At 41.6% G+C, this 15,596-nt stretch overlaps 1 protein-coding gene across 1 annotated transcript; it reads right to left on the bottom strand.

Annotated features, from left to right (window-relative positions):
• Positions 1-1,157: 1,157 nt before the first annotated feature.
• On the bottom strand, positions 1,158-15,029 carry LOC128872425 (elongation of very long chain fatty acids protein AAEL008004-like). Its single transcript, XM_054115088.1, has 4 exons — positions 14,436-15,029; positions 4,148-4,225; positions 3,802-4,073; positions 1,158-3,245 (listed from the first exon to the last, which is right to left on the bottom strand). Exons 2-4 carry the CDS (start codon positions 4,194-4,196, stop codon positions 2,715-2,717), a joined length of 852 nt encoding a protein of 283 aa, XP_053971063.1. The 5' UTR covers positions 4,197-4,225; positions 14,436-15,029; the 3' UTR covers positions 1,158-2,714.
• Between the last annotated feature and the right edge of the window lie 567 nt (positions 15,030-15,596).

Below are 15,596 nucleotides of genomic sequence, written 5' to 3'. Positions count from 1 at the left end.
AACGACGGTGATTATACTTTATGCTTGATTCACGAATCTGGGTTATTGGCCAGCTTAACAATGCCAGAATTTCGAATTACAGAATTTATCGAATCGCGCATTGATGGTTGTGACATAACGGGAACGATATAATCCTGATGTTTATTTTGTTTTCTATTGCTATAGATTCGATACGATTTATGTATTCAATTTATTTTGTTAACATTTGTTTAAAAGGACATTATGCAATAGTAACACACACACAGCCAAATATTAAAACAAACCAATTGCAAGTGTACAATTCGATATAATAGTTCGGTATAAATTTAAAACCTACGGCATTTAAGGGTTAATGGTAACTATGATATAATCGTATCGTTCTCTATATCGTTCGATTATTTATTTCAATTTATTTTCAGTTTGTACTAATGCTTTATCAGTTCTGATCCAAGGTCGGAGAAGTTTGTCGTCTACTACCCTTAATGGGGGCAACGATGCATTTTTTAATTCCCATTGTTTGGGTACCTACTCAACCGCGACTCCTCCTCCATTGATTTCAACGTTTTCCTCAGTGAAGTCTCTCGCATCGTCCATGTGATGCTCGTTGACGCGCGTGACATGGCCAGCTTTTAATTTCCATGGTCGGTACTGTCGAGTCAATACCGTCGAGTGGCATTTTTAGCATGAAGCGGATGAAGAGGTCCCCGGGTCTCATGGTCGAGACCTTTGACGACGAAAACCGTCAATCGGTGAATAATCGATGATTCGTTGGCATTGAACGATCGAGGTGTTTTTCACCGCAAAACTTAGCTTCGACGTCGATTACTTAGGATTCTTAAAATAGAAATCAAGCCCAAAGTTTCATTCAACCCTTTCAGTTCCAGCGATAAATGTATTGTCACCTTATCATCCTCATCTTTGAATTATTTCGACTATCTTGAACGTTGATTACCGATTTTTCGTTTTCTCAGAATCAACATTACACGAATGAAATTCAGTTTTTTCTTCATAGTTCGTTCAGTCTAGTTCATTGTAATTTAATGTAGATTTATTTATACTTTCAGTAGTGTGATTAAAGGTTACTGATATTTAACCCAGATTAGACGTGTAGCTAACATACCATCGGTATAGACGTAAGCTTAACTACTGTAAGAAATTAAACAAGAGGATCGAATACGTACACGTATAAATATGGCTTCTTTATTGTGCAAATCCGGAATACTTTCAGAGGTTGAATAGCCTATTGCAATGGATCTCAAACTTTGGTCGGTTGTTTATAGGTTCACTAATAAGTTAAGTTTGAGAAACAACGTTTCATTTAATTGCTAATAGACTCACGATTGCTCCAACCTTCGTACGCAGCAGAGAACACCTCCAACGCCGTATAACTCAAATTCATATATCAACAAACAAATAAGTATATATACATGTATTACATAGTTTCGTACAAAAAAGAAGAAATATTCCAGTATCGAATTGTCCCAAGAGCTTCGATTGTCGGACCTATGAACGTCGTTGTCGATCATTCTCGCGTAACGCGATGAAAGAACAAATATGTACATACATTCAGCCAGAGTTGGGCAAATCTTAGCACGAATAAATTTACGAATAAAACATAAATATAAATTAATTCTCAGATGAATTTACAATTTTTATTCGTTATTCGGAATAAAATTTGTCAAACTTTGCATTCAAACACGGCCGTAAAAGTTTTTGTTGCTTTATCGACTGATGAGCAAAAACTCGTTGGATGTGATCGAGTCTCGAGCCGGTCGATCGTTATGGCGCTCGCCTCGACGATCGGTTTCTTCGTTATCGACGCTGAGAATCGAGCGTTACCGTGCGAAATCGATAGTGTTTCCAGTCGCAGCACTCGACGGGTCTCTTCGTTCGTTGACGATAATGGCGGAAATTTCGAATGTGTTCGACTCGACTTTCGTTAGAAACGGTAACCGAATGGTTAAATGATGTCGAAAAAGACGGAATGAGATCTGACACCTCTTGAAGTCATATCTTTAAAACCAAAATCTGATGTAACCACCGCAATATTAAATATAAAAAAGGAGGCTCGCGTCGATCAGCACAGTGCATCTTTTATTAGAAACAATTAAAAAGCTTTCTTTCTGAAAGAAGATGCACCACGCCGATCCCTGTGAGCATTTCTCGTTTGATTAGGTTGTGAGAAAAACGCAACGTGTTAGCATTCGAGGTAAAAGGAATTTACGAATACACAAGAAAGCTATGCATGGTGTCTCAAAATACATAGTGCATATAAGTAACTTAGAAGCGGTGTGTTCTTATAAAGGAATACGAAAGAATATTATTCTACATTTTCCACAAATCTCTTCTACAAAAATCACCTTTATCAGTTGAAACTTTGCATCTTGTATGGGTTGTAGGCAATGTTTTAGATTCCATTCCATCGAATTAGCGACATAAGCAAATCAGTGATGGAAAAATGCTGTTAACTATGTACATCCAATGGCTATACCGGGTCTCACGCGCGACCATAAATTGTCCGTTCTACGATCACGAATGGACCTCGAGGTACCCGCTAAATGGCGAGAACGACACGGTCCCGTCTCTCCCGTAGAAAACCGACAACAAACATTCCATCGAATCCGTCCATCTGCGCTACAGAACCTTGAACAGCTAATGAACATGAACGGGTGGTCCATGGTCGACGGAGAACACCGTCTGGAGGCTGACCTGGACGTTTGTCGAGCGATTCCGCTTCATTCGGCTTTGTTCTTCTCTTTGCTGCTGTTCGTGCTCGCTTTGGCGCACTCGTCGTTCACGGCTGCTTTCGCTCTACAGGATTTTATGTAGTTCTCCACGTAGAACGATCCGAACATGTAGATGAACATCGACGAGTTCAGCGTGAGTAAGAATGTGATGAATTTCGGATAGTTGCAGTTGTTAAAGAACATCTGAACGCTGTGGAAGAAAATGATGGTGAACTGGATCAGTTGCAGCGACGTCAGATGCTTTTTCCACCAAAGGTACTTGTTCATGTGGGGCCCCATCGAGGACAGCATGTAGTACGTGTACATGATCACGTGGATGAACGCGTTGATGACGCCCAGCAGGGTACCGTGACCGTTCGGCAGGAACTTGCACCCAATCCAGGCGCACATCGGCATCAGACCGTGGTGGTATACGTGGAGGAAGGTGATCTGACGATTCTTCTTTCGGAGAACGAAGAACACCGTGTCCAGTAGCTCGATCAGTTTGCAGATGAAGTAGAAGTGCACGATGTTGGCCATCTGCGAATTGGAATTTTTACGGATGTTAGCATCGACAGGACCTCTGAGTGCTTTCTAATCCTAAATTTCGTTTCAGATATTGTTCCGTTTCTGGTAGGACACCCCGTGCATTGATCGTCATATTCCATAGCCGGGGTCCGCGTTTCTGGTACAACATCATATAAACAAAATACGACTGTTTATGCAAGCAAGATGACAAAAAACGACCTCACTTAGTAACAATCTTTCTCGGTCTCTTCCGTCTTGAGTAAGGTCGCAACATTATGGAAACATGCGAACGTGGGTGGAATTACTCCCGAGGAAGCGAATACGTTATTATTCTAACTACTTCTGGTAAATTGAAGTCGTCTTAGAACGAGCAAGGTGAACGAAAGACCGAGGGGAGGAATGGGGCTCGTCCTCGATGGCGGAACAATTTCTGGAACATTGCTATATCTAACAGTTCCTCCAAAAAGGAATAATTTCCACCGTCTACCTTGGACACCTGATCCTAATGCCTCCAGATCGGTAATAATCGGTTCTGAAAAGCTACTATCTCGAAATGTAACTCACGTACCCTCATAGCGTTAGGGTTGTCCGAATAGTCGACAGGCTGACAGGTATAGCTGTATTCTGTCAACCAACCGCTCATCAGACCCTCGTAGAAGAGATACATGCTGAGCAGGACTTGTATGAAATTGTACAGGATCATAACGTTCCTCAAGTCGTACGGCTTCTTGTCCCTCATGTACCTCGGCCCAGCGGATACGCTGAAGTAGGTGTAGCAGACGACGATCATGAGCAACGGACCTGGCCCCGACATCAGGAACCAATCACTGGTCCTCGGATCTGAAATGTAAAACGACTTAGTCCGTAGCGGACGTGAGGTTTAGAGCAATAATAAACTAATAACGTTTCGTTACCACTAGCGTTGTTCATGAGGTCCTTGTACCACTCCACGATGCCCGACATTGTCCCCGATTCTTCCTCAACGGATTAATCTGCAACAGAAGCAACAGTTTGGTTGGGTTAATACAGGGATCTCAGTTTTAAAACGCAAAATGGATAGTCAAGAAATTGCTGCGATCTCGTAATCGATTTTACACTAGTTTTTACAGAATATAATACAATCGAGGATCGTAGTAATCAAACTTATCTCTTTTAGCTACCAGGTGGTAGGATGAATGCTAGACTAGAGAAACTACTCGATGATACAACAAATCAGATATAGATACAGCATCGATTATCAATTTAATCAGTAACCATGCATTACATTCGCAATCTGCAGTCATGAATTAGTAATTTATAACATCCGAGAGCTAATCATTTCTGATTATTAATTGCCGATTGTAGTGACTTTTTATTAAGCGTAATCACGGACACATTTTCCCTAATGCTGATTACAGGTACAGCGACGTGATTCAGAATCATCGGTACGTAATAAGCCTGTTAGCCCGGTGATCAGAATGCAGTTGTCCCTGAGGACTATCGAACGCGGTTCATCGATGCTCGCCTTGAGTGAACAGCGTTGGAGGAAATCAATAAGCAAGCAACGAGGAAACCTCCGTTATGGATCGACGTAATTGCGGTTTCAAGTGAGAATGACTACATGCCGTCCAAAAATTCTTTTTATTGTGCCTTGTCATCGAAACACTGGAGAACACGTCTGGGTATCGATACTTCTCACAATTGTTTACGAGATAATCAATACCCACAAGACAAAAATTGAGACACAGTTAGTGTGGCATATTATCCTTTAATTTATCCCAGTAACTTATTTATAACGCTTCCCGTCTCGTCGCGTAACAGTCGAAACATCTTATTATCATAATTCCATACGTAATTCCGTTGTTGGCACATTTCATTTTTCTAACGAAGCATGATGATTCAGTAGTACATTCCTTATTCAGAATACTATACAATGAATTCATGTTTTAGATGACTAACAGAAAATCGTTATTTTCGCAGCTTCACATATTTCTTTTTGTATGAAATAAACTGTTTAATTCATTACCAGGCCTAATCACCTGGTGAATGCGTAGGTGAAATTTGTTGATCGCCTCACCGAGCATCTTGCGTATAAATACCGTCAATGTGCACATGTCTCCGAACTCCGAATACCAGCAAGGCCATGATATATCGGAGCACAGTATTGGGCGGCCCGGTATAGATTTGGGCCCTTTCGAAAGCGTGCAAGTCACTCAGGCAAATAACACGACCCTGTCTGACTGTCTGAAAGGCCCTGGGGGATTTCCAGCGAAAGGTGATCCTGCGTAAACGAGCGTGAATCATTGAGATTCTACGAACACGATTCGTGGAAGCGCAAAAATAATAGCGATACGCGGCTGGTTGCTCATCGAGCCGCGTCCTCGAGCGCGTAACGTAGTCGCGGGAGCAATAAACGTCGAATAATTATCACCACCTCCTAATTGCACCCCGGCCAATTATGTCTAGCGTGCAATCAGTCGTGCCGCGATTATTGTGCAGTAATTTTTTCCACCGACCAATTGGCCGAGTAGATTGGCTGTACCGAGAGTCCTACTAAAAGTCCTGTCCATCCCCTCCTCGATCGAATGGGACGAGATCACTAGTCCAGTCGCTTTCGGTTTGACCGAGGAAAACCTGCTGCCGAGCAAATTTTTTGCATACACTTGTACATTCTTACAAACAAAAACTCGATATTGTCATGTCACGTTACACGGTAAACGGGCGACTATGCACCATCATCACTTAACACTTTTCTTTAGTAGGGAACTTGCTTACTTTCATTTTTCATGAGAATTGCCGCAATAACTTCCGAGATATTCATGAAAAATTCACCTTTTGCACCCGATATAGGCTGTGAAATATGATCCATACATGGATCGATCGTGATATTTTAAATAGATTGTTTCTAAAGACTTAATAAAATTATACATACGCAAATGACACTCTTTGCTATGGATTCTCTTTAATGTTTTTTCTGTCTTGGAGAGCCAGGTGTTCGTGGCCACGTTGCGAAACTGACGGGGTCAGTCAGTCGACTCGATTACTTCGACGAAGTCTCGATCGAGCCTATTTTAATAGATTTCGTTTCGTCATTTGAAATGTGTCTAGGGTTCAAAGACCAGGGTTCGAACACCCGAAACAATGAATAATGCGTTCGATTATACTTTTCGTGCGAACAAGCAGAGAGTAACATTGTGTCAGGGCTGATAAATAATACATTTCAATGAAACAGCAATTACACGTTACTCTGTTTAACCCGCGACTAACAGTGTACTTCGTTGCAAGGTCCACGTTGGATGGACGAAAGTCAGACGAATTCTATCGATGGTGAGCTATAACGGGAGGAGGTTAATTGGCGACGCAGGGGAAACGAAACGCGTTTCGTCATTGCGATATGAGAGGTATGTCGAAATCAGCGGCAAAAAAAGAACGACTGGAGTGCCAGAGGCGGATCGTCTGGGAGTAAGAGGATCGCCTGAAACGAGGGATGCAGTTTGACTCCAAACTTGCAGATGGTCAGTTGGAAGGGAGCCAGTAACCTCGTCTGGTGGATAGTAACCAGAGACCAAGGTGAACGGGATCGTTAATGCGTGATTCTTTCTTCTCCCGTGGCCCTTTTCACAACATCTCTGCTTGACCAAAATACCTGGACGGTCCGAGCAATTTTGTTTACGCGTGATTCCCCACAAGGGTTCCCCGTAGCGTCCCGTTTCGAAGAACGTTGCCCCCAGGTGCCTGGGATTCCCCTGCGTTCGAGTAAGCACGTGACCCCCCATTTGCATTCTTAAACTCGCGAAGTCGATTCTGGTTGAGAGTTGGACGCTCCAAAAGAAGAAGGCACTCGATTTTCGTAGTCTGGAACGAATGAAAAATCTCTGTTCGCTTCGTACCACGCTTAATAAACAAGACAGAGCATGTATGGAAAAATGCAAGGACAAACCACATCGTTAAAACGGCTCGAGGAAATAAAAACTGATTGGTGGTCAATTAATATGTTGAATGTTCTTGAGGAATATATACTTAAAAGACATCGCTTCTGTTGGCGATCCAAGCGACATTCAATTTCGTTATTTCGGAATCGTTTGCGAATGTTTTCGTACACGAGAATAAAAAAAAAAACTCTAAACATGTCGCTCTTAATGTAAAACTCTCGCCTGAAATATCCCAAGGTCGAGTATCCAGGAAATGCAAGAAATGCAATTCTTTCGACTGGACAAAGCGAAAACCGCGTTTAAAAGCCAACAGTGACGAAAACGAAACGGAACGGAATGAACACTGGTTTGTAGGGCATAACGAATTAGGAATGTGGTAACGGACTTTAACTGCGATATCTATCGCGAGTGCGCGCACCTCGTTCCTCAAGGACGCGGCAAAGTTGCTAAACGCGTGCCGTAATTCGATGATAACGAGCTGTCAAACCGCGGAATCGCGTGTGGCAAGCACGGGTGTCGAGGATTGATCGCTTCGCTAGTATCGGGGCTGTTATTAAAAATATTGCTAACGGGCCGTTCTATCCTTGGTGGCCAGAAAGGGACGGGCAAACAAACGGTCACCGAGTTTTCGTCATAGTTGATCTCTGACGCAACGAGAAAGCCTCGCGTCCACGTGGACGCGGGAATCGATCCCTGGCTGCAATCTCGATTCATCGTCGTCGAAGGTATTGGGATCGCGGTGAAACCACCGAGTAAACAACGTGTACGGAATGTTCCCAGTGGTTGCTCACCGCGAGGAAAAAGATGGCGTCGGGGTTCAAGGCAGGTGAATTCCGCGAATTTCGTTTTCGGAGCAATTCGAGCCGTGCCACCGTCGGTGCTAAATCCCACGCAGATCCTTGAGCAAGGACCGTAGGAGGAAAGTGTAGCAAACCGGTTGCACGGTAACGGATTTCGCGTTCCGCTGCTCGAAAACAGTGCGAGCCTTTCGATTCGGGAGTCCGATCGATACCTGTAACGCTGGATCGGGTATCGATCTCATCGTAATTACAGACGATATGTCACCCTGTTGCGCCATTGTTTGTTTCAACGGTAAGCGATTTAGCGGGTCGAGCGCGTGATGCAACGGATTATCGTTACTGCTATTTGTTAACGTCTATCTACATACCGCCACTGCACACGGGGTGTGTCAAATTTCTTATTCCAAGTGGGATTGGAAAGTCCTTTACCGTTTCGCCATCTCCATATTCTCACGACTTTATATTTATCCGTCTTGGATCCTCAAAGTTTGAGTCTTTTTCAAATTGTACTACTTAACGAGCATTTACCGGAGTTCAATATTAATTGTTTTAAAGTAAACAGGAGAGTGTCTGAGTTAAAATTTTTCAGCTAACTGGGAATCTCATCGATACATTTGACCCCTTTGCAGAAAAAGCGCATCGTCTAGAAGAATGACAAAATTTTTTCCGATGGTAATTTATTCGTATTAAGCATATCAATTAAAAAGTTTGTTAATAGCTGTTCTTGGCATTTGGGGAGTTTAAATTCTTGGCCGATATAACTGTGAGTGGCACATTTCACAGCTGCACGCGTGACATTGACCTTTCCACGCATTGGCGACCATGTGCGAAAACCATTTTGAAATATTACGTAGTCCGTGATGAATAGTGTTATTAGAAATTCAATCTTCCTTTTGACTGGAAGCATAAATGATGGGGTCCGATGAAATCGTACCCTTCAAGATGGCTGTACTTCCCGTTCTACGAGCCACCGTCGGTTTTAAGTTAAATCTCGCAACGCCAATACTATTTTGACAAACCTCGCTGAAAGAATTATTCGGAGAATTGGCTACCGATTTCCAACTTTCTAAAAACCCGTATCGCAACCAAACTGGTTTGTAAGGTTTTAGGTTGCGAATAAACAGATTTGCTAACGTATCATTAATTAGCGGTTTGAGGCAAAGTGAACTGGTCTACTTTGTAATATTTTGTATTTTTATTCCTGAGAAGTTTGACGTATGTGTAGCAATAACTTTGCCTTTCAAACTGTGAGCCAATTTTTTCGAACAGTCCCATAGTTTCATGCAATTGCATACTCTCGTACGCAGTTCAGGTCTTGTTTGGTTGATCGCAAACATAGTAATCTTCTAGTCTCGTTAATTTATTCGCCTTTCATAACGCTAAACATTTTACACGTGTTTTCGTACACGTCCAGAAAGAATGCAAAAACGACCAGAGGAGAAATCGTTCGAAAAACAAGGAACCGCGTTCTGATCCTCTTCGACAATTCGTTTGGCCAATTCTTTCCTCCTATGACGTCATTAATAAGCGCTCGTAAATAACTAAAGCTTTGACAGAGAGACAGCCCATGATCAAAGAACAATACGGGAACGTGAGCGAGCGTTTTGTTCGCGAAGAGCAAATGGGTCCATTTAACAACACTGTCATCGTGCCTTTTATAAATCTTCAGTATTTACAGGTTAGACGTGTCCCGATCTCAATGTTGCAACCTCAAGGTAATGCACGCAGGAGAGTAGTGGAATGTCCAAGACGATTTACATAAATGGAGAATGCAAGCATCGTGGTATCTGCTCGCAACTATTCTTTATCATTCCTCTTCGCGAAAGGAAAGCCTCTAACCTGGCGCGAAACATGAGAACATTTTTACGTAGATAAAGGGTAAGCAAACTATGATACGTTGCTTGTTCGACTGAATCTACAATAAAATTGTATTTCCTGATGCATCACTGATTCATTATTTGATCTATTCAATGATTCATTATTTGATCTATTCAATGCATAAACCAATGAACTTCCAATGAAATAACAAATCTACTGCGGTGAGAGAGAAAGATCAGTGTCGGCAGGAGTTTCAGCTCGTGCTAGGTCAGACAATAAAGATTCGCAACCGAACACCGGCTCGAAAATCATCGTATTTTGAATCTTTCTCATCCGTTTCGTACATAAACCAATGAACCATCAGTGGAATAACAAATCTATTGCGGTGAAAAAGAAAGATCAGTCCTGGAAGGAGCTTCAGTTGATACTAGTCAGACAAGAAAGGTTGAAAGGAAGAAACATCAGGTTGAAAATCATCGAATTTTGAATCTTTCACATCCGTTTCTCTAATTTTTCAACACATTTCATTCTCGTACCCTCGGGGTGCCGAAAAAGAATTTCCTGACCTTCCTCTACCGATGTATGTTGACCACTCGCTGGAAAATTTCAAAAACGTTTCGTGCCTTTGAGGTTCTATCAAAAAAAAAAAAAGAAAGGAAATACCGCGTGTAACAAACAAACAATTGCAGAGCGTTCACTGGAGAAACGAACGATAACCTGACTTCCCTCTAACGATTTACGCCGATCATCCAGCGTAAAATTTCAAAAACGTTCCGTGGCTTTGAAGTTGCACTAAAAATAATGACGTATCGCGTGCAACAAAGGCGCGCAGCTGGAAACGTCCAGTGTTCATGGATCGGACAACAACGATTAAAGAGGTTGCGCGTCCGATCTCGTAAGAGCGTTCGAAAGGAACGTCGCTCTCCCTTTTAGCCGCATTTTACTTTCTTGCCGTTTTATGGACGAAGGGCGGTCAGGCGCCATGACCGTGAGTGAGAGAAACCGACTCAAGTGGCCGCAATAGCGAAACCAAGTGAAACACGTACCCGTAGTTCCAGTTTTTTCCCTGATTATGATGTGTACGAAATATCATCTTACTTTATCTCGGTGATGTCATCCCGTTTGGCAAATGCTCGCAAAAAGTGGTAAGACTAGGAAATGGAAAGTTACTTTTCTATGTCGCGCTTGCATAATATTTTTATCTTGTCCATTAATTACGTTTGCCAGCCAGGAAAGTGTTCACACGGCAAATTAAAAGGCGAGTTAAGTACCTGCTAAAAATGCACGAGAGGCTGCAATTTATATTCGAAAATTTCGCATACGAATTCAAGGCCCCAGATTCCCCATCCCTGGTGATGTAACTAATGGAGCCCAACTCAGAGGCCGATCAAGGACGTAGAATCAATGAAAAATGTATATAAAATCGTGTTCCCTTCTCGACCTTATCCTCAAGTTATGGCCATTCACATGCTGTGATAACTTCTAATTGCAAACTGAACATAACTAGCTTGGAACTGTTTGGAGAAGCCAATCTCATGCGAATATCTTGAGTAATAAGATGCGTGAACTATTGGAAACTTCATGAGATGCTGCACGTCGAGTATGATTTATGAATTTCTTAGGCATTTGTTTAATCATAATTTTTAATCGTTTGAAAGGAAAATGCAGAAACACTCCATAAATGTCGTGTACACTTGTCGAGTCCAGTTGTGAGTATGATCTTCATTGCTTAGCGTTTCGTAAACCATTTGACTCTGTTCACGGAAATATTCTCCGTAGAAATAATGTTAAACGAGGCGTCAACGATCGTCAAATACCAATCGTTCCACGCAAAAAAAAAGTAAACAGCATGAATTAGAATTTCTGATAAACTTGCCACGCTATTTGTTATAGGGTACTTGCGATTTTAAATTTTGCAACGTCAATATTTATGTCGTCACATTATGCACCGCTCGACAGTCTAACTTCGACGCGTTTATTCCCACGATTAGAGAATTATTGCTCAAATAGATTCCACGTGTGACATGTTACGAATAAATTACGTCGCATCGTAATCACCTGTTAGAAATGTCAATGAATTTTTGCAAGATGTAAATGAGAGTCGTTTCCTTTGGAATAGAAATTGGAATCTTTGGCAGCACGGTACGGTTGTTATTTCGTAATCCATTTCATTTATCGTGAATTTAATTTAACTATTCCAGGTATTAATAAGTATGAGAAGGTTGACATTAAGTGCAACTTTGGGGAAGTCCTTTTAAGCAAACTTTCTGTAATTAGACTGTATTTTTTTGTCGTTGTATAATTCTAATCTTCTCATACGAATCATTGATTGAAGAGCACTCGCCATTCTTATCTAACAATTTTATCGATTGCCCAAATTGATCAATTTTAACAGTAAGATAAAGTTGTTAGGTAACATAGTTGATTTGCTTTTCGATGGACGATACAACAGTCCATGAGAATTAAAATATGAATAATCGATTATACTTTAAGCGCCCACCTTTCAACCACCTTTGACTGCGAATGGTAATCAATGTAACAGTCGTTAAAAGATGCGAGAACAACAACTCTTATCTTGCTCGTTGTCGGGCATAAATTGACTTGAACGACTAATTTCTCATTATTTCTTTTAACATATATGTTTACGAAACGATACGAAAGCGATTTGTCATCGTTATTCATTTATACATTAAATTAAATGATGCATATATGTTTAATTAATATGAACCTCTCGACTTCAGTTATGGGGTATTGTCGGCATGAAATGAAATTAGAAATGAAAATTTTGCAAATTGTTGTACATTTTATAACATCGTCATTCGGTCGACGTCACTCCCACATTTTCTTCCTATTTATGGTGCACTATATGTGTACTTGATCCTCTACCTGTCCACCAATGTAAACGAGTACACACCAGCGTGAGTAACAATATTATTCTGGATCCTCGAAATAAACCAAACACCAGCAATATAAAATTTTGACTTTCACGGATAATTTCGCAAGAGTCTTTCTTTTTATTTAATCGCCATACGTATTTATAAGCAGGATTGTCGGCGATTGAATCCTGTGATTGATTGAACGCAGACTTTTTTGTATCGAAGATCGATTACAGCAGTGAAAAAAGTTAATATGGCTGAATCGAATATGAGCGAATTTAGCAATGTTCGCATGGCTTGAGCTGCATTTAGCGCAAACATTCGTTTTATTTCGAGATTCACTGTTCCCCGTAATCGTTTCTTTTCCTCGATCGAGACAGCGTATTAAGCACAGCCGCCGCCAAACAAGTGGTGATCGAGCGGTTTCGTATTCCCGCTCACATTCTACACCTCTTGCACTAATCTCTTGCTGTTTTGCAACGCTTCTAATGCGAACGCGCGGCCGTTTAATTTATTCTGGCAAATCTGGCGCGGTGCTTATTCCCTTGCGACCAAAGCAGGGGCGTAGACGACGGAAACTCGTCACAGCAATATTTCTATCGATCATTGACAATTCATTCACATTCGTTGTCCGGAAAATAAACCGAGCGAAACATTTCTCACGGAATCGCGACCATGAAACTAACGATACGGAAGTCTTTGGCAATAGCGAGTGCAAAATTTTCGTTTCAGCTTTTTCTTTGGGGGCTGCTTCAAGAAGAATACTCTGAATTGAACAGTGTCTTTGAACATTTTTGAACTGCATTCATATCAAGACTAATTAAATACCAAGCTACTTTGATCAATTTTGCATTTCATAATACGTTCGAGAAGAGAACCTTTGCAGCGACCGATCGTTGAACTCCGCAGGTTCCTCTTCTACGCAGGACCTGCTTTAGATCTAGTCGCGCGAGCCTAGTCACGCAATACGCTACGCATCCCTAGCATAAACTATCGCATGCTTGTGTAAAAGCAGTCCCTGGATTCAACGTAAACTTCACCTGGGAATTTGCACTCGGTGGCAATGGCTGGTGCATTTCCCGTTTAAAACAGGTTCAGCATTCCAGCGAATTAAGGAAAACACTGATTGACCTCTGATTCAGGTGTCAGGTGAGCGACTCCAACCTCGAAGAGAAGGATATCCACCAAAAAATGTAAGATCGATTGGTTTCCCGAAGTTGACCATCAACTTTACATTTCTTTTTTTTTGTAGCTACTCGAGTTTCAATCATTGAAGGGAAAAGCAAAGTGATAGTTTATATGTAAGGACGATAAAAGAACACATCATTTACAGAATTCTGTCACATTTCTTCAGACGGTAATATTTATTCAGATGGAAAAGAATTTTGAAATTAAATGTCAATACTAGACGCGAACGTATTTAATAATCCGTGACGATAGAATTGACTCAATTGTACAGTTCTTGATTGCTTAAATTGGACCGGTTTAAAGTAAGTATTATTCGTGTTTACGTCTTGCATTCAATATTTCCCATGTTAAAGAGAGAAAAATAAATGTTGAAAATTATAGTCTAAATTAATCGATCAAGGTTTAAAGAACCTCGATTCACAAAGTTAACTAACAGAGCGTCTAAGACAATTAAGGAATCAACTAACAGTCCCAGGACGAATCTCTACCAATTCCCTCTTCACTCGTAGGGCACGACGCGACGACATATTTCTGCGCACACTCGTGATTCGATGCTTTCTGATTACAAAATGAACAGAGTGGTAAAAAAGATCGTTAATAATCACTGACCTCTGAAAATAGAGTTCGTCGGTGGTCACGTCAAACAAAGGGATTGCTCCAACGAAGAAGATGATCCTTCAAACGGAAAATCACGATCCACGAGGGTGGTACGGCCCTGTCTCGGAGAGATGCTGCACGATGTATTTATCCCCAGCCCTCGGAGAGGGTGTGCGCCGCGATGGTTGCTCGAGGAGAGACTAATTCGATATTAGGAGCTAGAGAGAATGCTCTGGTCGGACCTCGCGTCGGGTATCGTGTGGTGTGCTCTGTGGATCCGAGGAAGATTGATCGTCGTGCGATCGCGACCGCGAGGAAACTACTGTCGGAGTGGTAGCTGAGAGTCTGAGTCCGTCTCTCGACACGCACCACTGATGGACGCTCAGTGGCAAGGTTCTCTCTCCCTTCGGCACGGCAGCGAACGTTATCCTCCACGTTCTGACAACACAAAGCTGTACTGTCGTAGTCTTATATCTCTTCCAAGCAACCACGCTCGCGGCTTCGCTCACCAAAGGAACCGATACAAACGCGATCTCCTGACTATATAGTCGGATCGTCAACAATCGTCCCTACAGCACGTCTCGCTTATTCTGACCTTCTCGCCGCAAAAGTGTGCCGATTACCTTTCGGTGAAGGAGGGACGAATATATCGATGTCCGTGAGCTGCTAGTCGAATTAACGATATGTGGAGAGGAGTTAGGAGAATATTTGAGCACTAGAGTAGTATTTCCATTGCTTTGTATATCTTGAGAAAATGTGTAATGAATAAAATTAATTTATCGTATTACGTATATTAGAAGGAATAGAAGTTAACTTTGAGGTCACAGCATTATTGTATACCGTATTAGCATGTTAGTAAGGAAATTAATGGAATGCGCTGAAAATGATTTAAACAATGAAACAATCGTGCATAATACCTACAAAAAATGTTTGTTATCAACAAGTATATTACTCTTTTCTTTGTTGGATATTGTTCTGGATGAGCGTCGAAGGACAGGGTTAAATTACTTTTATTTTGTCGCGGGTTATCGCGGTCAGCCGTATTGTAATTAGTCTATAAATCAACGATTCGCGCAAATCACATCTACCATAATACATTATCCATATTAAAAGTAGTAGAAGAAGACACTGTGTTCGCAACTGTGAACGGAAGTAACGTTATTAATATTTACG

Source organism: Hylaeus volcanicus, chromosome 2 (genome assembly GCF_026283585.1).
Source record: "Hylaeus volcanicus isolate JK05 chromosome 2, UHH_iyHylVolc1.0_haploid, whole genome shotgun sequence".
In the NCBI taxonomy this organism is placed as follows: domain Eukaryota; kingdom Metazoa; phylum Arthropoda; class Insecta; order Hymenoptera; family Colletidae; genus Hylaeus; species Hylaeus volcanicus.
The sequence above is the reverse complement of the archived record's forward strand: the minus strand, read 5'-3'. Positions and strand labels throughout refer to the sequence as shown.

Coding starts and splice junctions, on each gene's coding strand:
- LOC128872425 (XM_054115088.1), bottom strand. CDS start 4,196: ATGTCGGGCATCGTGGAGTGGTACAAGGACCTCATGAACAACGCTAGT. Junction 4,074..4,147: donor CCTCATGAACAACGCTAGTG/GTAACGAAACGT, acceptor TTTACATTTCAG/ATCCGAGGACCAGTGATTGG. Junction 3,246..3,801: donor ACAACCCTAACGCTATGAGG/GTACGTGAGTTA, acceptor TCCAATTCGCAG/ATGGCCAACATCGTGCACTT.